Source organism: Apodemus sylvaticus, chromosome 16, assembly GCF_947179515.1.
Source record: "Apodemus sylvaticus chromosome 16, mApoSyl1.1, whole genome shotgun sequence".
In the NCBI taxonomy this organism is placed as follows: domain Eukaryota; kingdom Metazoa; phylum Chordata; class Mammalia; order Rodentia; family Muridae; genus Apodemus; species Apodemus sylvaticus.
Window position 1 is genome coordinate 36,693,041 of NC_067487.1, and position 26,886 is coordinate 36,719,926.

General features: G+C 38.7%; 1 protein-coding gene across 4 annotated transcripts in view; it reads right to left on the reverse strand.

Moving 5' to 3' along the window:
- Rictor (RPTOR independent companion of MTOR complex 2) overlaps positions 1 to 26,886 on the reverse strand; it is a 101,399-nt gene that overhangs the window by 62,209 nt on the left and 12,304 nt on the right. For all 4 annotated transcript variants that reach the window (XM_052160058.1, XM_052160059.1, XM_052160057.1 and 1 more), the window contains exons 3-5: positions 10,386 to 10,483; positions 3,975 to 4,039; positions 2,776 to 2,907 (exon numbers count right to left, since the gene is read on the reverse strand). In XM_052160058.1, the coding sequence (XP_052016018.1) occupies positions 2,776 to 2,907; positions 3,975 to 4,039; positions 10,386 to 10,483 (295 nt within the window). The remainder of the gene's footprint in view (positions 1 to 2,775; positions 2,908 to 3,974; positions 4,040 to 10,385; positions 10,484 to 26,886) is intronic.

A 26,886-nucleotide genomic window follows, 5' to 3' on the forward strand; every position in this document is an offset into this window, starting at 1 on the left:
AAGCAAGCACTAAAGGAGGCCTGACGGGCAGGACAGTCTGCAGTAAAATTAAGTAAAGAGTAAGCCTTGAACTATGACGTTAACAAAACAAACACCAAACTAGCAAAGGTTAAAATACAGTAAGGGTCCAGACACGTGGGTGATGTATGATGACCCAACAGAGTGCACACGGAGTGCCGTGGGAGGGTAAGCCGTAACACGGAAAACCCTTTAGAGAGGACTGACTGACACCGACATACACACACTGGAAATAACTAGCAGAGGGGCTGGGGATGGCCCCGGTTAAGAGCTGTTGCTATCTTGTAGTGGGCCCGGGTTCAATCCCCAGCATCCACATGGTGGCTCATAGTCATTAGTAACTCTAGTTCCAAAAGATCTGGTGCATTTTTCTGACTTCTTCAGGCACCAGGAAGGCACATGGTGCATATACATACATGCAGGCAAAACACTCATATACATAGTTAATAAATACCTCTCTAAGAAAAAAAAAATTACTAGTAGTAAATTAACCTCCAAACAGCAGATCAAGATAGAGATGCTTATAAACAAATAAAAGATAAAAAATTCACCTCTTGTAGGCCTGTACTATAATCAACAGTAAGAAATCCATCAGTTAAATAGCAATCCAAGGACGTATGAGGTGCAAACTCGGGCAAGCAAACGTCGCCTGCAAACGCTGAGTGGACTCAGTAAGCAACACCAGTAGTGCTAAGAAGCAGGCGAGGGTTCAGTCGTCACAACAACCAAGCAGCACAGCAGTGCAGAAGAAGGTCCAGTCCACTCCTCTGCTGTAGCAGGAATGAAGGACTCCAACACAGCAGGGCAGGTACAAGTAGGAGGCTTGGGAATCGGTCCAGCCAGAGCTACTTGAGACCTTGTCTTGAAAACACAAACTGTAATAAAACGACCAGAAAAGAAAAGAGCAGCCCCTGTGGCAAGGTAACAAGTGTGAATCTGTGTGCTGGACATGGGCAGCAGGAGAGTCCGATGGATGCTGCAGGATCACACAAGAGCAGCACTCGGGAAACAAGCAGCACCAAGACACACCTCTCCAAATCACCAAAGTCAGATGAGTTCCAAATAGACAAACACATGCCGATACAGTAAACTCAACAGTGCTGTATCCACCAAGCAAAGTAAACCACAATAAAAAAAAAAAAAATCAAATTCTGTAAGATTTATTGGTCTAGTGTAACCATCTAGGAGAAAATACGAATACAAGTCACAAGTTTCACATAATATCTTTCAAAGAATACAAAGGATAACAACGGTTATTTCATAAGACATGATCCTGATACCCAAAGCAGAAATATATATTAATGGAACTGAAAACTAAATAGCAATGCCTTCAATTTATATAGAAATGAGAAGCCATCATGAATCAATGTATTGACTTCAACAATACAAAGAGGAACATAGTTTATTACCAACTACGGAAAGTCAAACCAGTGGATACTTGACACACTCTACCTGAACTAGAACCATCTCGCTGTGGGCAGTTCTCAGTGGAGGAATAAAGCAAGATTAAGAGGTTCAAGGTCCTGGGAGAGATGAGGTATCATGAGTTAATGCTCATGAGCACGGGAAGCCCTGTATAACCAAAAACTAGAAAACTACAGTGATTTATCAAGACTGCTGTTAAAGAAGACAATATGAACTATCTTTCTATATATTAGTAGCTAAACACACGAAAGGAAAAAATGGCATTGCCACCACTACAAAATCTAAGGCACATGTGATGTCTGCAACCCCAGCCCTGCAGAGGGTGAGGCAGGAGAGCTATTAACTTTGAAGCCAGCACGGAATCTGTAGTGAGACCCTGTTAAAACAAAGTAATACAACAATAACATGAATGAACAAATTAACCGACAAGAAACAACAACAAAAGCTCCAAATCTAGTAAGTATGAATAAATCTCAGAAACCAGTCAGGGCATTTAAAGTTATCAGTGCCACTTCTTAAGAAAAAAACCTGAGGGCCTGACACATACACAGCAGAGGACAGCCTGGTCTAGTCTCAGTGAGAGAAGATGCACCTAACCTGAGAGAGGCTTGCAGCCCCAGGGAGCGGGGAAGCCTGGCGAGGTGGGGGTGGGGTGGGGACATCTCCTTGGAGACTAGGGAGGTATGGGGTAGGGAGCAGCTGGGGGATGAAGTATGGACTGTAAAAAGAGATTAAAGAATAAAAATAAATAAACTAGAGAGAGAGGGAGGGAGAGAGGGAGAGAGAGAGAGAGAACACACAATCATAGCTAACCACACATGCATCATATTCCAACATTTCTACTTATATGCATGCTTGTAAGAAATGAGCATGGCACAGACTTACACAAAATTGCAGGGTAGATTTATTCAAAATAGCTCAACACTGAAAACTATCCTGAATGAACAGATTAAATTATGTCCTAATCATAAGACCAAATACTTCATAGCAAAAATAAATTTAAAAAACAAAGAGATTATGATCAACATGGAAGAACCTTACAATGAGAAAACAATGTACACGTACATGTTGATTATACATATTAATTAACATATAATATGAAATGCAAGGACAGGAAAACTAGTCTCTAAGGAGAAAACTATTTTACAATTGCTCGAAAATATAAAGGGGTTTCCTGGTATGCTAAAAACACCCTTAAGTCTCAGTCTTTCTTGATACCTTTGCAAAAATTATCAAGCTTTACAACAAAATTCTGTACAGGTTTGGCTGGACACTAAACTCAACACAAAACTTTAAAGGCATGAGAAACACAGGCACCTCTCAGAACATTACCTAGCTATTAAATAGTCCACTTTGAGCTTTAGCACCTTCTGCAGAATACTGGAGTCGTGGATGAGATAGCGCAGCGCTCGCAACCCGGCCGCTCGCACTTCCTTTGCCTCATTTAATAAAGCCAAGCGCAAACTGCAGGAAAACAAAAATGTCCTGTTACAGGAGTGTCAAAGACACCACAATGCAGTGTAGTTACCTTGCCCTCATCTGAAATGCTTGGGAGAAGTATTTCTGATTCCTTGTATTTTTAGACTGGGACTACTTTCAAGACTATTTCAAACTGAGTATTTATCTGAAAATCTAGAACCCCAAACTTTTTGAACACTTGAGATGACTCTAACAAAGTCTCGGATTTTGGAGCATTTCAGATTTTTCATACTTCAGAATATTCTCCCATATCAAGTTCTTTCTTTGCTGAGATATCCCAAACTTTTTGTTACATACAATTAATTCTGTTTATGAAAACCCAACCAAACAACCAAACAACCAAACAACCAAAGAAACAAAGAAACAAACAAAAAAAACCCCACTACAAAGTAAAGAATTTTTTTGGTGATGTCTTTCTTCTGTGCTTCCTCTGAATAGTCACAGGAATCCAGCCAATGGGGAGTTTTATTCAGCTTCTGGCATAGTATATAAGTGCAAGAAGAAAGCCTATATTTTTTTCCAACTGTATCTTTAGATGTTTCTACAATGTATCCTTTATTTGCATGTGTGCTTCCACATGTCTCAAAGGATAATTAGTTTAAATCAGTAACAAGCTATTTAACAGTAGCAAACACATACTACTATATTAGTGTTTCTCCCAAGAACATCAAAAAGTTGTAATGAAACTGCTTAATCAATTACCTCTTAGTATACAACAAGTTTGGAATAGGTACATACTTTCTTAAGTAAAACCTAGGTTGTTTTGTTCCCACATTTCCTAGAAAGAATGAAAAATTCAGTCTGCAAATTTATTATTTAATTATAATTTTTGAAGTTCAGGTAATTCTGGTTTAGTTCTTTGTATTCAGCAGTACAAAATCTCAACTAAGGCTCACACACAGCAAAGTCACTGACTGTTCCTGGATTTTTCTTTCAGTCAAACAGCATTTCCACAGAACTGAGTGTGCTGCTCTCATCCTAGTGCTAACTTAAATTGTTACAACAGAAATTACTAAAATATGGGATAGAAGAAAAGACTGAACTAAGCTTACCAAATTATGATGTCTTCATAATTAAAGCCCAGTTTTTCTTCACTATGGCCAATATCACAAAGAAGCTGTTAGAAGAAACACAAAAATACCTTGCATATGAGTTTAGATTTATGTTTGTCTATGCATAATTTTAAGCTCAAAAATAGTACATTTTTCTTTAATTAAATTTATAAAAAATCTGTAATCATATCATAAAAATACACTTCACTATTTCTATCATATTAACTTTTACTGAACTGCATCTTTAAACTGACCTCTTCCCGCCACTTTTTGAACTAGCGTCTTTTGTCTTTTGCTGTATTTCTCTCCCATGGTGTCCCTGTCTTACTCACCATGCCCAGCAGTTGCCACTGTGTTTACAAGCACTGCTGACTGGTCTAACAATGACATTTCCTCCCCATGTTCTCCATGCTGGAGGCTTTCAGGGCCTTGATCCCCATTTACTCTTAACTTCACTTTCCCTATGTTCTTCTGTTTATCATTCAGGATGCATACGCTATCACTGCTGTTAACTGGTTGTTTTTTCATCCCACACATAATCAATCGCAGCTTATATTCACACCATTTTCCCTTTATTGTTCTTCCCTAATGTTACAGTTCCCCCACTGGTCACAAGCTCTGTTGCTATTACTGGTGACATTGTTTGCTGATGTTCTGATCTTACTTTTGCCTAGGTTTGTAGTTGTTTTTGCTTGGAAATGATTTGATTTTCGTTTTTAAAGGTAATTTTGGTGAATACACTGAATTTTCTTCCAAAAGTTTCAGGCACTTGGATGCTCAAAGTCTAGCATAAATCTTGCTGTCTGCTCTTTCAAAATATGTCTTTTTTTCCTCAGATTCTTTCAACCATTTTCTTTCTCATCATTGGTCTTCATCAGTCTTACTTTGACTTGATCAACTGTGATTTCCTTTGCATCTACTTTGCATAAAATAAATAATACTTTGTGAATCTCTGGTTTTGGGTATTTTATCAATTTTTTTAAAAAAACATTCCCTATATTATCTCTTCAAAACCACTCTGTCCAAATCTTTTCTCTCTGCTGGCAAAAGGTATACACATTTTCATTAAATCATCTTTTCTTTTTCCCCCATTTTCTCTGATTTCAATTGTTGCATATTTTCTACAGATTTCATCTTCTAATGTCTGTACCTTCTCTACTATACCAGTGGTTCTTAATCTGGGCACTGAACAACCCTTCACAGGGGCCATATCAGATAACGTGCATATCAGATATTTACATTAGGATTTGCAACAGCAAAATTACAATTATGAAGTAGCAACAAAAATAATTTTATGGTTAGGGTCACCACAACATGAGGAACTGTATTAAAGGGCTGCAGCATTAGGAAAGGTGAGAACCACTGCATTAACAAATCTAGGGATTTTTAAATTTTAGATAACATACTTTTCTTAAATCACAACTTTCTAATATTCTAGTGAAACCTCTTACTTTCTCACCCATTTTCTGCGCAGTTCTAGTTCTCTGATGATACTACATGGTTATTCAAGTGTAAACTCACACATCACAGCATCTTTGGGGCTCTCGTTAACAGGTGTTTTCCTTTTATCTGACTGCAGTCAGCCCAGTCCTTGGCTGGCCGCTGTGCTCTTTGCAGACTGTGGCATTTTTCCTTAGTGAGGTAGGTCAGCCTTCTCTCTGGCACTGACGCTAACCTACTCAGTACAGATTAGAAGGCTGCTCTCTGAGGACTGCCACCCTCTGCATCTTCCTCACCCCTGAGACTTCAACTGAAACCTTGTTATTAACAGCCCTAGTCCCGAGGATAATAAAGTTAATTTGTCTTATAAAAATACTACAAAGTTCTGTGTCAAATGTTTTGCCTAGCTTCGGCATTAAGCATCCTAGTTAGCCCTAGTTAGGGTTCAACAAATGCAGGAAGGGAAATCTTCTGCACCTGTCCTTTTCATGCTTCAACTACAGTTCGTACTCTTCAGAGCAGCAAGTGGCCCTGTTTCTTTCTGTGTTTCAAGTCAGCAATGGTACTGCTTGAGTACAAGAGAAGGAAGCCTACATCTACAGGAGCCTTTCTCTGCACCTCTAGCCTCTGTACGTACTGATGGTCAAGTCATTTTCTGTCTTCACACAACACTCTCTAATTGTTTTTAACTCTGGGTTTGTTTGTTTGTTTGTTTGTTCGGAGTGGGGTGGAGTGGGTTGGGGGGTGGAGAGCGGGAGTTGCTCACTGTGCAGCCCAGGCTATCCTGGAACGCTTCTTCCTGGGTGCTGGGATTAAAGGCACATGCACAGCCACCCAAGTTTTATTTTGTGGTTCTAGTTATCTTTATAGAGAGCACTGTTTACAAGCTACCTACACAGTTGACTACATGTGGTTCTAATTTAGGTATAAAATTTGAAAATTGGTTTCTATTCAAAAGCTGAATAAAACTTTCTCACATATTAGGACTAATAGAAATAGATTAAGAAGAAAGTCAATTCTTTAATAATAACAACTCAAAAAGGTCTCCAAAGGGTTATTAACCTGTCACATTATAGAACCAAAGTAAAATCCTAGGTGATCTTGGTATTTGTCACTGTGAACAGACCCTATAGAGCAAACTCACAAGTTTACTATCCTTTTGGTAACACATGTGTACATATATATATATATATATATATATATAAAATTAAAACAGTAAGCTTTATCTAAGTTTTAAGACCACAGAAAAATATTGTATATGTTAAAAAGTAAAGGGTGCATGTATGAGTGGGTATGTATATGAGTGTGTGTCTGTGTGTGTGTATGCACACACATGTACCACCAGTGAGTGTGTAGGTGAGAGACTTGCAGAAGTCAGTTTTCTCCTTCCATCATGGGGTGGGGGTGGGGGTCCCTAGGATTAGCTCAGGCCATTAGCCTTGGCAGCAACTCTTTTACCACGGAGCCTCTCACTAGATCAAGTCCTTGAGCCTGAGATCCTTTTGCTGCAGCCTTGGGTCTGTCCCTGGGATTATAGAGTACCACAAAGCCTCACTCTTAGAAGCTAATTTACACAAACATACAAAACACAGAGGTGAATATAAAAAACAAGAACAAAAAACAGAATGGTATATTTAGGAAAAAAAAAAGCATTCTATAGTATACTGCAATGTGAAAAATGCAATTGCAAATCAATATATACACAGATGGATATAAGCACATACCAACCTGTATTTACATACACTGATATCTTAAACTCATCTAAAAACACTTTGTATATACATAAATTACAAATAATGAGCACTTTACGAAAGTGTATTTAGTTCATTTAATTCTTATTAATATAAACAAAACAAACAAAAGACACTCACATAAACACATTTACCCAATGTTTGTTACCACAAAAACTAAGTACCTTCTAGCCACTAACCTCTGCATTATGGAGGAGTGAGTGCTTTGGAGGGGAAAGGGGAGCAAATGAGAGAAGGATTTCACTTTTTACTGTAAAAATCTTCTATGCCATTTTCATAATTTATAATTATCTGACATATACACCCCTTAAATTAAAAAAAACAAAAACAAATAAAAATGCTTTCAAACCTTTAAAATTTTTAGAATGTAAAGGGCCTAAATCCTCATCTTTAGAAAGCAGGTTATTAGACTGCAAACATGTTGTCTGTTGCAAAAATAGAACAGCAAAATTACACTCATCGTCAGTCTGCCCGCCATACACACTGCACTATCGAGTGGGTGATGTCAGAGGGTATGCATGGTGTGGCCGTCAAGTGATTAAAGGATCGCATCACTAGTTTGCTTATTCATGGCTTATGAGGAGGTTTAGGAAAGAAACCCACCCTATACATTAGCACAATTAACACCAATGGCCACACTTACACTTAACAGTAAAGCACATGCTAGTTACGACTAAAACCCATACTTAAAATGAAAAATCTTATCAATCTACTATATTACAATCCAAAGTCTGGAGCAAGATAGATCCGGGATAAAGAGAAGCAGAAGAGCAGAAAGCCACAAAGTACTTCATGGGTCTGAGAAGCTTAGTTTATAGTATTCTCTAACTTACAACCAGCGCTAACATTCAGAAAGTGTGTGTTCTCGTGTAAACAGAAGAGAACTTCCAACTAGCTCTTTGTCTTCTAGCATTATAATTATCATCTTTTCATCTTCTTGGCCAATCAAGCTACAGAGTTTTTGAGAGCCTCTACACTATACTGAGTAGGCGCATGCACATGCAGATTTGATGGGTGTGCCACCTCAGTGAGGAGTGGTTACACCCAGCTCTAACAATATAGATTTCAAAGGCCTACTATTGCAATCAAATTCAGTGTGTGCTTGTGTGTGGTGCGTGAGTGAATTTGGTGACAAAATCCACACACAGTCACTTGGAGCAGTGGCAGTTATTAAACAGAGGCATTTTATCTCCTAAGAACATTTGACTATTCAATGTGAAGACATTTTTGCTTATCACAATTGAGGTATGTCAAGTAAATGTTCCTGTCATATAGTGGATAGAGCCAGAAATAAGGCTCAGCCTTCTTCCAAAACAATGGCCTGTTCTGTTAAGTCAAGAGTGCTAAACCCTGAAGAACCCTGATCTACCATTTACAGCTCAACAATGAGCTGTAACTTAAGCTTATCTTCTTAAGAATTAGTGAAAAACTAGTAAGCAGGTAAAAAGCATAAATTAAAATAAAGTAAGCCCCAATTCACCATGCAGTCTGCTATAGAGCTATCTTACAAACCAGCACAGTCCTGCATCAAATGGTGTTAACAGTACTGTGAAATTTCCCCAAGACTGATCTCTATTAGTTGGGGTTAGATTTAACTGAAGCTTCAGGCTTCTCCTTTATCATTAGCTAAAGTAAATTTTTTTATCAAGTCTAAAAGTGAGTTTATTTTTGGGGCAACTCTTTAGACCATAACTCAGGACTTAATCCCTCTTACTGTAAGCATTGTCTACCTAGTCTGACTATCTGGTTTCCCAACCCACAAGTACCCGAAGACAGTGAACAAGAAGTTAGCACCAAGACCAGCAGAAAAGGCAAAAGTTAATTTTAAAATATGGTTTAAAAATACAAAATACAGAGTCTCAGGACTTCACTACAGAAATTACCACACAGTCTGCATGCAGCAGAAGGAGAGGAAACACAAGGCAAATAAGAATTAGGACAGAGAAGGGAATGATGGGGTGGAGGGAAGAGCAACAATCAGGAGGTGGGCTGAGCGCACAATTCAAAGACGGCTAGAAGGAGCAGAGAGGAGAAAGGGAGACAGTCCCCAAATACAGAACAAGAAGCATTGACCAAGTAAAGAAAACCTAAAGTGCTATGAGAGAAATTTAGATAAAGCCAGGAAAGAAGAGAGGGAGGGGGATCGGGAAACTGATCCCCTCACTCTAAAGCCTAGACACAGAAAAAAACAAAAACAAAAACAAAAAACCAAGAAGAGACATGGGAGTAACAGGGCTGCTCTCAGAGGGAAGGCTTAAACCAACCCCACCCCAAAAGTCCATCTGGGTACCAGCCAATACCTGGCAGTGCCAGCCACAGCTGCTTATAACTACTGGAAACATCTCTAGCATGACTGAGGCATCTATCTCTGTAAAACACTGAATTGTGAAGATTTAGTATGAAAAGCTAAGTGATATTTAATGTTTTATGCTTCATATAACAAATAACAATTCTAGGGTAGCTTAATGAACGCTTCTCTTAGAGAGCTCACATGGATTTCTATGAAACACTGTTCTAGATGCTTTAGGGCTCAGGCTGGTGCCACCGCGTCGGCAAGAGCACTCAGCCAACTTACAACCACCCCTAGTTTTCAAACTACACCAGGACAAGTAGAGCCACACACTGAGGTGTGCCAAGCCAGTCATGACACAATTCTTAAGCCTAACAAAACTGTTTTTGACAGTTAGGCAGCAACTTACTTGAATTACATAAAGATCAACAAGATAAAATTGATAATAAAAGGAAATAAGGCCATAAAATGCACCTCATTGGGCTCTAATTTAGATGCTGGGAATAACGATCAGGATAAGGGAAAGGAAATACAACAGGTCTCTGGGAATTACGTTTGTTCCTAAGATGCATAACAGATTAAGAGTCATATGTTAACAAGACAAAGGAGCTTCTCAGGGACTTGCTTCTGTCTTCTTTCTGAGCCTACAGCATTCTCTATCATAAGAACATATTCCTATTATTTACATTCACTTGACAGCCAGGCATGGTGATGTGCAACTGTAGTTCCAATTCCTCAGGGAAATGTCAGGTGCTCAGGGGTTCTGAGACCAGCCTAACAACAGAGCAAGACTCCTCAGAAACAGAAGGAAAACATGAGAAAAACAGAAAAGTACTACTAATAAGTAAATATTCAAAACCTTCTTAATGACTAGGAAATGTTTACTGAGTCAAATGGAAGAACACGCCAGCACGGTTTCAAGCTACTTGCCTTAGTGAAGTTATTCAGGTGGCCCAGCTTTCTCATATTTGATACTCCTTGCAATTTGGCCACATTTTGGAGAATCTCCCTCAAGTTATCGGAAGGTTCTGGTAGAAAACACAAAACAATTTAACATAAGCTTCAGAGTATTACCATAATCAAACACAGAGTATGCTGTAGAAAACCTCCCTCCGCAGTGTTGGTTCTCAGTTTACGGCGTTAGCCTTCACCCCAAATGCACAGCTGCCTGACTTCTGCGTCCAATCCCTTCCACTGCCACTGCACTCACATATGCCCATCGTCCAACACTGCCTATCGCTCAGATTACTCAACTACGAAACCCTAAGTCTTAACATCACAACTTTCATTTTTGTTATGAGGTGGCAACAGGGACCAAATATACCAGGGATTCAAATTTAAATAACCAAAACCTTAGATAAAACATTTATTGGGTGTATTTCTCACAACCGTGAACATATGCAGGAAGGAACCATGATCCCTGGACATGAGACACATGCATGCACGCTCTATCCTTGGACTGGCTAACTGCCTTAAAGACGCTTCCAGGAGAAAACGCACCTCACAAACCTGTCTTCTGATCGTCATGTGTTAAGAGGGAGGGAAAATCTAGGCAATGTGAGCTGCAGACACAAAGCAAGAGTATAAAAGAGACCATGGCTACTAAAGAAGTTGGACACTGCTCAGAAGTTCTCGGCAGACCTGGCCAAGGAGCTTGTGGCGCATTCAGCAGAGCAACGATCACTGCAGTGTGAGGAGACCGGGAGCAAACAGGTGGAAGCAGTTCGAGGGAAGGATTCCCTTCCTTCCATCCGGGTTAAGAGCACTATGTGGCATCAAGTGAGCATTATCAATGTAATAACAACAGCAAGGCAATAAATTCAAGACTCCAAGCAAAGGGAACATGGAAATTATACAAAGGCAGATCATAATTAAACTGCTCAGCCTGGAAGAAAAATTAAACTTCATCCTTGAAAGTGGCCAGCAAGATGGGTCAGCTGGTAACTCATGCAGGCCTGGTGAGGAGACATGTGAAATTACTCACATGTAAATGTGGAGCAAACAAGTCTCACCAACCTGTCTTCTGGTCTCCACGTGTAACACATGCACACCCAAGTGCATACACAGTGATAAAACTCCACTCAAAGTCTAAAAGTAGAAAAGCTTACCACAGTTCACTTGCTTCAGCAGAGCAGGCCAATAGCCAGCCAGGGCTCTGCAGTGTTTATCACTGCTAAGTCCCCTCTGCTTTGAAGCTGGCGCCTGCTACTTCAAATCACCCCTTCATTTCTATCTTCATTTTTTGTAAGTTACAAATTTTGTATGAATGAAATTCATTTTAGTTTTAAGTGGGGTGACAAAAGTCTACATTAATGACTTAAAAAAGATCTGCCTAGCAATAAGAAAGAGCAAGTCCTTAAAAACATTATCAAGGCCTGATGGAGGTCTTTGCTGGTACTTTGTAATACTGTTCTGTTGCTGCATTGTAGCTATACAATGCAGATCGAGGAAGGAAAGCATGTTAATGACTTAGCAATGCATGGGAGTTCACAAATGTAATTATGTAATTTAGAACCTATGCATTTTCCAGAGTCAAAGAGGAAAGTCCATTAAAAACCTCAGGAACCAAAGAATTCCTCAAGAGACATTACTCCTATCTGCATAACTCACAAAGTTAAGACTTAGCAGAATTGCCTTAGAGAGTCATCACAAACTTTTTAGGCTGAAACTGTTGACATTTAAAAAGTACAATCTGCTGTTAAGAGTGCAATCTTCTCTGAGTTCATTCACTTGACGGGTATCAACTGAGTGCTCATTCTCCTCAGGTTCTGTCTCAGGCCCTGTATAGAAGGCAGGTCTCTCAAACACAACCTGAACAGCAGCATTCAACAAGGGCCTCAAACTATGGGAAGTTCAGTTTCTTTGTAAATAGTTGTTGAAAACACATTTCCCCAAACTACATGTTACTTCCTAGGACAACTCAAAACAATCCGAAGCCCTCTCCAGACACTGAAATAGTATCTAATATTCACATGCTACAATGTTGCAATCAGGGAACTCTTAATTTATATTGGGTCAAGGTTCGCCCGTAATGAAATGAGAAACTGCTTATTTCTTCATTCAACGTTAGACTGGGGCTTGGTAAACTTTTTCCATACAAGTCTCAGATAGAAGCCAAAGTATCTTAGACTTTGTAGAACATAAAGTCTCTTGTATACACCTGACTTCTGTTATACTAAGAAACTGAAGAAAGCATGTATGAATAGCAACAGTTTTGTATTTTAGTCCAGGCTGCTATGAAACAGGAACACTTCTTATGAACAGAAATTTATTCTCACGGTTCTGGAAGCCTCAAGCACAAGGCTAGAGTAAAGCTGGTAGAGCATAGGTAAAGTCCTCTTCCCTTTAATTTCTCATTATTTCCTTACATGGTGGAGAAAAGGGACAAAAGATGCTCTCACTATCTGTTCATGAGAGGCCATCCTCATCATCTAAGTATCTTCCCAGAGCTCAGCCTCCTAACAGCAGCATACCAGGGCCTAAGATTTCAAAATACAAATTGGGGATGGATACAAACATTTCATTCACTGGACTATATCTCAGCAGGCGGACTTGGGGTAAAGGGGTAAACTACCGTTTCAGCCTGCCACCTTGATGGTCTACAAGTGTAATCCCAGAGGTATATCAAAAGGATCAGGAATTCAAAGCCTGCCCAGGACACACTGGGAGAGAAAGTCAGAGGATATAAATGACAGAAAGAAAAGAAGAAAGGAAAGGAGAGGGAGGAAGGGGAAATGCACGTTCCATAGCAGTGAAGAGAACTGCATGCCCATTCCTGTTTTGTTTTCTGAAACAGAGTCTTATAATGCAGTCATAGATGGCCTTGAACTCTAGGTAATCCTCCTGCTTCTGTCTTGTTTGCTCTTTCAAATAGAGTGTCACTTACTATATAGCCCCAAACTAGCCTCAAATTAGCAATCCTCCAATCTCAGCATCCAGGTACTGGTACTACAAGCATTCCCTACCATGCCCAGCTTTTCCATATTGTTTGTGTAAGTAAAAAGGGGAAAGGGCAGTTCCAAAGAACTAAATGTAAATAAATATGTGCCATATATTTTACTATATATTTTACTATATATATAGGATGACAGTATACGCACACACACACACACAGCTTTTGCCAGAGTATCACATATTTTTGTCACCATAAATTATATTATTTATGTTGATGTTTGTTTTGTAGAGTACTTCTGAATACAAAAGTAACTTTTGTTAAAGAAGAAAAGTTAGAACAAAGAGGATACAAAAACATACTAACAGTTGCCATGGTAACCAGTTTTCATTGTCAATTTGACTAGATTAAAAACCCAGAGGAGCAGCAAACCTTGGCTGTTCAATGGGAAGGTATGCATCATACCCATAGACAGCACACAGCCACAGACTGGCCCGTGAGTCTGAGTAGACTAACTGGAAAGATCTGCACCCAGTGTGGGCAGGAGCCACATCCATTTGCCCAAACACTGAGCTAAAACAAAACCTGAGGAAACATAAAGTTAAAATTACAGAGGATTCACTTACAAAACGGGCAAAAATAAAAGTCTGGCACCACCAAATGCTGGAGAGGAAGGGGGTATTAAGGCCCTTATACACTGCTAGGGGAGCATAAAAAATTATATCCTTGCTAGAAAGCAACTGGTACAACTATTTTAACTATGATCCAGAAGTTCTACTACTAAGTTGTAGTCCGATCAGACACTGAAATAAAATAAGACTCCTCGGATACTTCAGATCAGTCTCAGAATCTTATGAGAAGCCAGCAGATGAAGTATATAATGTGTCATTCCACTTACATGTAGTTAACACAGAGTAAAGGAATGGAATGATGGGAGGAACCAACGGCAAACAGGTGGGAAGGATAGAAATGTTTATCTCAAGTGGTGGTACATAACCCTGTCAAATTCAAGGATATGTGTGAATCAAGTGCCATGGCTAGTTTGATAGCATCTAGAGTCCTCTCAGAACAGGGAACCTCAATTGAGAAAATGTCTTCCACTATTTGAGGATTGACAAGGGAAGGCCCAGCTCACTGCTGACGGGGCTACCCCTAGGCAGGTGGCCCTTGTTTATAGGAGAGCAGGCTGAGCAAACCATGCGGAGCCAGCCAGTAAGCAGCACGCCTACAGCCTCCGCATCAGCATGTGTCCAGGTTCCAGGTCCTGACTTCCTTGATGACCAACTGTGATGTGGATATGTAAGCTGAAATAAACACTTTCTTCCCCAAGTTACATTTGGTCACGGTGTTTTATCACACCAACTAAAACAGGTACATTCTGCTCTGTATTAATTGTGGCACAAGTTCTTTCTGTACCATAAATATATCCCAGATTGAATATCCTCAACTGAAGTACCTGGGTCCTGAAGTGGCCTGGATTTCAGATGTCTTCAGGTTCTAGAATATTTGCATAATAAAATGAAATCTCTTTGGGAGGTGAGCTCTAAATGTAAACAAGGTGTTCACTTATGTCACACACCTTGTTCACATAGTACAGAGATAATCATATACCACTCCCTGTGTTTTGACTAGAACCTGTCACATGAAGTCAGATGTAATTTAAAGTTTCCAGATTAGGAAAGTTCAATCTATATATTTTTTTTTTAAAAAAAGGATAACTGAATTAAACTAACAAAACAACAAAAACAAGGATAACTAAAGAAAACAAATTCAGGTATCACTGGTTCTATGAACACACACACACACACACACACACACACACACACACACACACACACTGAATAGATTCACAAAACCACTAGGAGAAAACTATAATAAACAAAACAGTCTCTCATTTCTCTTTTGTACACACCTTTTTTATACACACACAAACTTACTTGCTCCATGTATTGTCAAATATCTGTAAATGTTAGTTGATAAGTAAACATTTAATTTTAAACTTTTTACACTCCATTATAACTTGCAGCAATAAACTATACTAATATCTGTCAATAAATATATAACATTATATAAGTATATATAATATATATAGAATATAAATATATAGCACAAAATATATTTTAAGTGAATTTTGGGATAAAAATTAACTATACTCAACTCCAGCGTATGTACTCACAAACCACATAGTTGGATTAAATTAAAACTTCATAGGAATCCATTTTTCTATCAACAGTAAAAACAATAACAACTACTCAATAAATACTATCATTAAAAGTTATTTGCTTAGTAATAACAGTTTTTATGGGCCAATCATGTAAAAATTATGTGGTTAGCTCAAGCAAATGTTTCATATATGTGTGTTTAAATTAACAGATTTTATTATACGGCACTTTGACACATTACTTTCATGATCTAATAGTTGATCATACTTAAAGTATAAACAATTACCTTTCAAAACTGTATTAGTGATTATGCAGCCCATACAGAAATAGTAAAATCGCAATGCTATATGAGTATTAGAAAATTATAAGGTTCTTTTTCTATTAATATGAATGGCTTGAAATCATTATTTAACAGATAAGGAATACCTGATTCTATAAATATAACAATTATAGTAATCAATCTAAAATAGTTATATAATAAAATCTCAAACGAACCCTTACAGAACTATATGCTTTAGAACAGTAAATTATAATACACTAACCTGAGTTTAATGGTCTGACTAGGATAGGAGAGCACAGTGCTATCACTAATGTACTCAACGACATTTGGCAGCATCAAGAATACTTTCAAGATTCAGTTTTTAACCTACTATCCTAGTTTAGCTTGCCTTTAATTTCTCAATGCTCTTTTTACCTAAACTCACTATGTCAGAAGAGTTTCTGTGAGCACTAGAGCAGTATCTGTATATACTCTGCTTTCTCATGTTTTCAGTACAAAATAAGAGTAAAGAAAATTAGGTGAGCACTTACACATGACAAAAGTTTAGAAAGGCTTTCAAGTCTCACAAGGTCAATAATATTTACAACTACAAGGGTCAAATACAGTCTGGACCACATAACTAGTTTCCAAGAATTATTTTCTGTGTTACACACAGTAGGATTGAGCACGGATGGTCACTCTGCACAGCACTCACTCATTAGGCGAAGGCAGGAGTGCCACAGGAATGAGCGATGCCTGGGCTACAGATGCCCTGCCCACAGAGGGGAAGCTAAGAGACAGAGAAGGAATGGCAGAAGGGAGGACACGCGGGAAGAGTGGAAGGAGGGCAGAGGAGGTAAGAATAAATTATTTTAAATAAACTGGGTTGTTGTGATAAAAGTGACTATGGGGAGGTTAACCAGTATTTATATGTGTGCTCATATGTTAATTTTACTAAGCACTGCATGTTTTACTTCTCCAGTAGCCCCTTTAGGCAAGCCAGTAAAAGTGCAGAGATGTGGGAAGTGGTTTAGAAAGGCAGGTGATAGCATAAAGCTGGCAGAGCCTTAAGGAAGCTTTAGTGCCTGCCTCCCAGTATTTGGGGCACAGGGAAGAGGACTGCCTGATCGCCATTCAGAAGCCAGTCGAAGCCACACAGTTCAGGGCCCACTTGAGTTACACACAAAGAAACTGTGTAAAGAGAAACAACTTGGACAAAGCAAGCAAGCAAGCGAACACTACCTCATCTCAAAACACAAACAATCAGCAAACAAGGAAATAAAGACAAACACCTAAAAAATATAATGGATTTGCATCACTAGTCACTTAAAATTTTAATGAGTAACTGTATATTTACTATAAATAAATTCATAAAAATGTAAAATCCATCAAGCTGTTTCCTGGACTTGTTCCTGGTTTCCGAGATAGGAGAGACAATGTATGAAGATTCACAGATCTGACCACTGAAGACAAGCATTTAAAAACAAGAATAAAAGAATGCTTTGTTACAGTTTGAGGTGCTACTTTAGATTGACTTGGTAAAAAAAAAAAAATCTGGCATTTATATAACAACAACAAAATAAAGGAGGGAGGGAGGGAGGGAGGGAGGGAGGGAGGGAGGGAGGGAAGGAAGGAAGGAAGGAAGGAAGGAAGGAAGGAAGGAAGGAAGGAAGGAAGGAAGGAAGGAAGGAAGGAAGGAAGGAAGGAAGGAAGGAAGGAAGGGAAAGAAGGGAAAGAAAAGAGAAAGGAAAAAAAAAGAGAAAGAACAGAAAAGGAAAGGTCAGCACCGTGAATGATAAAATATGAATTTACAATAGAACTTTAAATTAATCTTATGATTAGCTATATTGACAGCTGTAGTGTGTGTGTGTGTGTGTGTGTGTGCATGCACACACGTGTAAAAAAGAACAAATGAAAGTAATGCTACTTCAAAGTTCACCAACTATCTAAATGAAGAGCCAAAAAAAGAAATAAAACTCCTCCCCATCTAACTACATTTTATTGAACTGAAAAAGTTCCACATCTTTAAATAAGAACAAACACATTTAATATAATTAAAACATAATGGGCTTTGCTCAAAGTTATCAAATGTAATTTTTAAAAAAGCAGCAAAAAAAAAAAATCCTAGGAATACAAAACGAACAAAACAGACCAAGACTTTTTGCCTGTTATCCACCATCAGAATACCTCACTCCGGGGCCTGAAGAGATGGCTGAACTGGCACCCACCATGTGGGCATGAGGGCGCTATGCATTTCTAGTACCCAGCTACAGAAAAGCCAGGTGTGACAGCATGTGTCTGCAATCCCAGAGCTTGAGGACAGGAAGAAGATGGGTAATCACTGGAACTCACTTACCAGCGAGCCTAGAACAGGTTAAAGACCTTGTCTCAAAAAGCTAAGAGTGGAAGACATGTAATGTTTACCTTGTGAGTCACACACTTGCATGCATACACACACGCACACGCACATGCACACACCCACATCAAATTCTTTATCTCAGCCTCTCAAGTTAAGCATTACCTAAGAACTAAGTAGATAGAACTACTGAATGGATGAAGAAATCAAGTCCTTTCTTAAATTTCGCCTTTTTCATCATAATATAGGGAAATATAGTACACCCAAGTAGCAAATAAATGCCCAGGAAGAAAGATTAATTGTTCCAGGTATGGTGGCACATGCCTGTAATCCCAGTACATGGATGATAAAGGTGCGGGTGTTAAAAAAAAAAATCAACTTTGGGCACACAGTAAGTTCAAACCATCTTGGGCTACATGAGACCCATTTTTAGAACAAACACCGAGGACTGAATCAAACACACAAAGCACTTTTACTTCGTGCACAAGTATGTACTAAAAATTTTAAAAAGGCCAATTTTTAGGCTACAGAAATTTCTGTCATTCAAAGAAATGTTGGTAACACAATGATTTTAGTGATTTTTTTTTCTAGAGGTATGAAAAAACCCTTTAATTTTGCTTAATGATTACAATACTATATGTCCTGCTCTCATTTCTGTGCCAACCTACCATATCTTACAAAGATAATTGTAAGGTAATTAGGCATCCACAGACCTCTAATTAGGAGCCCTTTATTATAAGAGAAAAACTGTTTGCCTTTAAAGTAACTATTTAAATGAACCCCATAAAAGAATAGAACAGCTGTGTCTAAATGCAAAAACAATTAGCTGTGATATTCACCCCAATAATGAGATTAATTCTACACCTAATGAAATTAATTCTAAGTCCTCTAGCACTACTCAGGAGCTGTGTGCACATCTTGCATATATGCACCTGCTTTCACGTTTGATTTTCTCTATAAACCAGGCTGCAGTTCAGCTTGTGAGTCTAACAAGTGGCATCTATGAGTGCAGGGAGGCGCCACACTCAGAAGCTAGTTAACAGGCTAGAGATACGAACACTCCTCAGCCCTGCAGCACACTTCATCTGAGTATGGTTTGAAACCTGGGGAAATATTACCCTCCTACATTCTACTATTTCCACATATTCTTAATTGTTAATTTCATTCTTACACTTCTAATTATTTTGTCATATATCTTTGGCCTGTTTTTGAGACATTGCTCTTTGCTGCACTCAGACACTCGTGTCGTGAATGGCTTCTTTCCTTCTCAGCTCCTAAACCTCAACAATGTACTACTCTCTAACCCGGCTACTCAAGAACCTCGAGTTCATCACCCACCCAGCTCAAAGCAGGCTCTCTCTCTCTCTCTCTCTCTCTCTCTCTCTCTCTTCCTCCCTTCCTCCCCCTCTATGTCTGTCTGTCTCCTTCAAGATTTATTTATTATATGTAAGTACACTGTAGCTGTTTTCAGACACCCTAGAAGAGGGCATCAGATCTCATTATGGATGGTTGTAAGCCACCATGGGATTTGAACTCAGGACGTCTGGAAGAGCATGCAGTGCTCTTAACCACTCCAGCCTCCCAGTGTTCCTCTTACGACCCGTCTTCCCTCAAGGCCCATGCTCTGTAACAAGATCTCAGTCCTACTCTCTGCCTTCAGAGTTCTCTCTCCACTGTCTCCATCAATTTTAACTGCAAGTCCAATTCTGATATGGAGAGGACAATGCCTTGAAACGTTAACTCCTACTGTGTCTTCAATTACAGAAACAAAAATTCTCAGGGATTTAAGCTGCAGGACCTGTCAACTGGAATAAAACCCCTATGATCAAAATAATTCATCTTAAAATGAAAACAGCTTCCTCAAATTCCTTTCCTTATGTAATATGAATAACAGACAATAAGACTCCAGAGCCTACTTATATCTATGCATGTAGTTTGTAAATATCACTGATACACCTTACTACATATGTCTTAACATAGTTAAGTCACTCAGCTTTATCATAATTATGTCTTGCCTTCATAGTATAAGTTTTGATCAATGCCTTGTAGATATCTTCCTATTTAGTATTCAGCAGACATCTTTTGGTTAGATATAATCACGAATCATTAAAGAAGACATAGCATGCTCAAAATCATCACACAAAAAAACGCATTGGCTAATCTCAAGTCTCAAGCATTAAAAAAACATGTTAAGCCTTTTCATGAGTTTTAAGTCAGGTTAAAACATACATACATACATACATACATACACACACATATATGTATATGTATATAAATATATATATATATTCAAAATTAATTTGTATAGTGTAAATGGAGGTTGGTCCACTTATTTTAAAATAACATTTTCTTTCCTACATTTCACTTGCACATTCCTAACAACTTCATGGCATTAATAATCAAATATCCAAACTTTTAACTATCTAAAAGCTTTAGGCTATTGCAAACAAAACCACTATAATCCATTTCTATACATAGTTTCCAAGAATAAAGGGTTAGAACATGATATACTGTCTGGTGGTTTAAATGAGATGGCTCCCACAATCTCAAGCATTTGAATACTTGGCCCTAGTTGGTGGCATTATAAGGAAGTCATAGGAGACAGGCCTTGGCTGAGGAAGTTTGTCTCACTGGGGGCAGGCTTTGAGGTCACAAAAGCCACCTGAATTCCCAGCTGGCTGCCTCTGCTTCCTGTCTGTGAATGGCGAGGTGCTCTCAGCTGCTGTCCCAGCACCACTCTGGCTGCCTTGCTGCCATGCTTTCTGCCCATGATGGATCCTGACCCCTCTGGACCCATAAACTCCAAATAAACCCTTCCTTCTCTAAGCTGCTTTGGTCTCGGTATTTTATCTCAGCAATAGACAAGTAACTCAGAAACACTGTTAACATGTCTACACGATATGATACATTATGACAGTGCTTTTGCCACATCTGTTTCCCATACTTCTGGTGACTACAATCTCCCATCTAAATTTTAGTGATTAGACATGTTAAAAATTTATTTATATATTTTATACCTACATACATACGCACATACATACACTATATATATAGTGTATATACATACACTATATATATAAAATAAAGGAGTGCTTTGTCTGTGTGTACACCTGCATGCCAGAAGAGGGCGTCAGATCCCTTAAACGGTTGTGAGCCACCATGTGGTTGCTGGGAATTGAACTCAAGGCCTCTGGAAGAATAGTCAGTGTTCTTAAAGGCTTGGCCATCTCAACAGCCCCCATTTTATCATTTTAAAATATAAATTAGCAGAGTATTCCAAAATAATATTAGGGACAGCCTTGTAATTGCAAATTATAATTATCTGTTTTAGGTAAAACATGTAACTAGATACACTACAGAAGATCAACATTAATAATAAAATTCCAGTCAGGCTCAAAACAGTTTAAGCCAGGTGGGGTTTTAGTAGGTTATTGACAGAGGAAAAAATAATAATTTTCAGAAATCTGGGGTTTCCAAGGTCGTAAAGTGACTATGAGCCTATATGATTAATATCACCCATAGATCTGGAACTTTACCACAAAGTACATAAATAAAAGCTGTTTAACAAAAGACGAGGATTTCCCTCAAACTCTGTGTAAGAGCCATTTTGCTAGGGCTCCAAGAAAACAGCTGTATTCCAAGAAGAGCAGTCGCAGTGATGCAGGACAGGTCCGAGGTGGGCTGAATCTGTGCAACCAAGACTTCCAAGAGCAAGAAAAAATTACCCTGGGGTTTTATTTAAAATAACTAGTTGTAAGAATAAAAGTACTAATCTCACTGACTTCTATATAGCTTGTTTTACCATATTCCCAAGGCTAATTACAACATCTAAATGACAGCACCTAGCAGCAGCAACATAGCAAAAGGGATCTTGTGTGTGTTGAGAGCAGAGAGGGTAAGAGAAGGAGTCAGTCAATGCTCTCCACATGCCCTGCTTTGTCAGTCTAACCTAACTAGCTTTTTAAAGTCACTTTTATAAAAGTTATATACAACTAACTAAATCCTCCTTAAGAATATGGTCAGCACGATCTTATAGTCTCAACCAGAAGCTGGAAGCACACGCTTACCAGGAACTCCCTGTATAAATGAATGAGTGGGCAGTGGTGGCGCACGCCTTTAATCCCAGCACTTGGGAGGCAGAGGCAGGAGGATTTCTGAGTTTAGGGTCAGCCTGGTCTACAGAGTGAGTTCCAGGACAGCCAGGGATATACAGAGAAACCCTGTCTCAGAAAAAAAAAAATAAATAAAAAAATAAAAAATAAAAATAAAAATAAAAATAAATAAATAAATAAATAAATAAGTGAGTGAATAAATGGATGCACTTCCACCTACAACAGAAAATCCACTGAAATTAATGACGTTTCAGGTATTCCTTGCTAACTAAAAGAATTAAAATACAAGGGTTTACTGCAACCATCATTCCATTAAGTCCATTTTGGCTTGTTTCTGTGAGAGACAATATGTAAGTCTCAAGGGATTCAAACTAAAAAATCTTGCCTGTCTTGTGACTAAAATAAAAGAATTCATTCGTTCAATTAGTACTGGTTTAGTGATATGTGTTATCCAGAGTCTGTTCCAAGGACAAGTGCATCTCTCCAAACAGTGATCTTTCTAAGTCAGATCACATGACTGCCTCAGCCTATCATTTTATCCAAGTTAATACCTGTCTGCCTCTCCTGATTTCGCTCCTCTGCTCTCTCCCTCTCAGTCACGAGGCACCAGCCATTCCGGTTCGTCCTTATCTCTGGGCATGTGTACTAGTCACTTCTGCTATCTGGAAGATTTCCATCCTACCATTTATGGTGTCTCCTAAATACCACACCCCAGAGAGTATTCCTCTGAATCCCCTTCCCCCAGCCATGAGGCAACATTCTTTCACATACCAAAGTCTGTATGAACAAGAGCATTTAACACTACCTAAAATTCCATGTTCACATACTGATAGCTTGTGCCCCCTAGAACAGGGGCTCACTCTGTCATCACTGAATCCTGCACAGCAAAAGGTCAGTATCCAGTATATAGTAGAATGTCAATAAATATCTGCTAATTTTGATTGAGTATAATTATAAGGTAACATATACTATGAAACCCCAAAGCAAGAATTCAACCCTGTTTGGGAAGTTACTGCTAATGTCTCAGAAAATGTGCTGGCTACGGAAGAGAGTACAAATAGGGAAAGACAGAACTTCTGAAGGAGTGGATATAAAGCACTCCAATCAGCCAATAAGAAAAAGGGCCCGAATAAAGCTACAACAGCAGATAGGAAACACCAGAGTTTATATGCATTTCACAAATAGAAACTACCACCATCCCGCTGAAGATTGGACTTGTGGAACAGGGTCAAGAGACAAGGTTAGGATGCCTCTAGGGTTCTAATTTGGCCCAATTAAAGCACTGCTCTTAACCTAGATGAGAAACAGGAAAGCTTTTTTAGAACAAGAGAATTAGTAATTTTAAACCACGAAGTTTAGTGTACTTGCCTGCATGGTTAATGTAAGCAATACAAAACTGTTCTGTAAGCCGTCAAACTAAAACATAAATCTGATAGTCACTTAATAAATACGTATTAGGCATATACAGCATGCCAGAACTGTTCCAGTCATCAATACAATAATGAGCAAAGCAAAAAATATATGCCCACAACATTTACATTGCAGGAAGACAAACAAATATATACTATAATGTCACTAATGGTGAGGGCTATGAAAAAGATGTGTTTTATATAGTCCAGTGGTACAACACTGGCCTACCATAAGTGATGACTTAGGTTCAATCTCAGCAAGACAAAAAGAAATAAAGGAAAAAAATAAGAGGGAAAAAGATAGGAAAGATGAGAAGAATGAAAGAAAGAAAAGAAGGGAAGGGGGAGGAGAAAAGGTCAACTATATAAAAAGAGATCACCAGCTGAGCATGGTTGGCCATGTTGCTAGTACCAGCAACTTAGGAGGTGGTGAGAGGACTGTGAATCAGAGGCCAGCCTGGGCTACATGAGACCTGTCTCAAAATCACACACACACACACACACTCACTCACACGTATGTATGTATGTATATGTATGTATGTATGTATGTATGTATGTGTATATATATATAACCAACTAAGTTTAAGCAAAAGTGCGATTTGTCTTATGACCTTAGGATAAGGTGTGACACTGTACTGTTCTGATTACATGGGACAATAAGCTCTAAGAAGTCACTGACAGCAGCTGTGGCAAATGTACCAGCTACACTCCAGAACAAATAGTATCATTGTGTTATTCTGAACAGCATCTATAACTTAAAATTCATCTCTAAAAGCAACTGCCCTTTGGGGGGGCAATAATCTATATTGTATTTACACTTGTTCAATGAACTAAAGACTCACAAACAACAAAGATCTTTCAAGGTTACTGTTTCCACCATCTGGGAAGTGCAAGCATAAATATTTGGGTCTCTTCAGTTCCCATGGTGTTGCATGCCTTTAATTCCAGAACACAGGAGGCATAGGCAAGCAGATCTCTAAGTTTGGGGCCAGCCTGGTCTACACAGAGAGTTCCAGAAGTGTCAGGGCCACACAGAGAAACTTTGTTTTGGGGGAAAGAGGGGGGAGAGAGAAAGAGACAGACATAGAGAGATAAACAGACAAACAGACACAGTCAGAGACAGACAGACAGGCAAGTAGGCAGAATTAACAGCATTCAGAAATGCACTCAATTAGAAACTTAACTACAGTGTAGTTCAATGTTTTGTTTCATTCGCACATTTCATCTATTGCTTTTGCATGATGCAATAAGGAATTTTTCTTTATTCTAGAAAACTGTTCATCATGCCTTGCCAAGTAGTCTCAAGTGTTTTAATTTATCTATGAAATCCTTGGCTCTAATTTGGGGGATAGGTATCAAATGCTAAACAGCAAAATTTTAACCACCAGCTTTGGAGGAATTAATAAAGGACTGCATAAACCATGTTTAAAAGGACTTTAACAACTTAAACTTACTGTCAATCAGTGACAATGAACACTATTAAGAATAGTTAAGAAAAATGCAATCCATCTCTGTGGAATATTCTATTAGAGACACCGGAACACTGAAAAGTATCAAAATACAAACAGAAACCAATGGAAGACACAGGAAGACATAAGAGAATAAATGAAGGAGCTCTGTTATCTACCAATGTGACTTTCATTTTCATAAAATTCTAACGTCTATTGAAATCATGCGGGGTAGGGAGGGACAATAGAAAACAAAGCAATCCCCCCATACTTGATTCACCTGTAATCCCAGCCCTTGGGTGGTCACAAGTCTGAAGCCAACTCAAGCTACAGGATGAGATGGTCTTGAAAATCAAAAGGGTGTAAGGCTGTATGTGTGAAAAATGTTGACATTACTTCAGGACTGCCTGGAAGGAGCATGGGGGCTTCTCTGAGATTTTAAAAGAGAATCAGATAAGACATTTAATCATGTCTGAGCTTTTAAGGGGAAGTGCCTTGTTTTGTACTCTTAACACCTTTTCAATTCTGATAAGCAATTATAACCACATGCTGTAAATCTATTATGTTAGCATATATTGGTGTTTCCAAAGAAACATACAGTTTGAAAGGGAGACAGGATTACTATGTAGCCCAGCTTGGCCTTGTATTTAAATCTTCTGGTTTCAATGCTAGTGTTACAGGAGTGTACCAGTGCCGTATTAGGGCACTACTGACTTGTGGACCAAATAATGTTTCTTATTTTCCACTTCCTCTATGGAAATCCTGTAGTGACTTCTGTAGTCAGCCACCAATATTATTAGGAGAGATGAGATTCTAATCCTCTGTGGAGATCTATAGTGACTTTTGTAAGCAGCCACCAGTTTTCTTAGGATGTGAAGAACTTCTAATTGTTCAACTCTCTAGGCAATCTGATCCTCTTTTTCTTGTGGTCATTTAAAAAGCAGGATGTGCTTGTATGCCCACACACACACACACACACACACACACACGGATGCATGGGCTCATCTACTGAGATATGTTAACTGGCTGAACCTATGAAAATATTAAATTAAACACAGATGCAGGAGGGCCAGTTCTCTATTCTCTTCCTCTTTCAGTTGTGTTTCGTGACTACATTCACAGACTACTTTTTCTTGATTTAATTAATTCAATTTATATAAAATAAAAGTGATGCCATTTGATTTTTTTTTTCAGAAATGGTCATCTCTTTTGCTGAAGAAATAAGATAACTTGCTTAAAATTAAACTTTATTAGAAATGGAATCAAATCTTCACCAGCCTGGTTTTACACACTAAAGATACTATCCTCCAAATCGTGCTGTTAGCCCAGGATACTTTCTTTTGTCTGGCAGTCATATTTATATTTTAGTCACTGTTTACATATATGCCTTTGTGCCATATTCACACATGTATAGCAACTTCACCTACTTCAAATTCTGTTGTGCAATCAGAATATACCAGGATGCAACTCAAAAAAATCTTAATCACATAAAATCTGTAGAGGATCAGAAAATCACGATTCAAAATATGCCATTTTAGACTTGGACGAAAGCATCTGACAGGCAGAAAATTGGTGAAGGATTCTCTGACATCTGCCTAGCTTAAAGGCAGATGTCAGAGTGCACATGCAATGTCTCCAGAACACATGTAACCACCCTTCAGGTAGCTCATGGAGGACTGGAGCAGTGGCTACGTAACAAGTAGGAAGGACAACCAACACTGACATCACCACACTCAGAGCACCAAGCTACTCTGTCCTCCAGGAGCACTGCTCCCCTCCCCTGTAAGGATGCA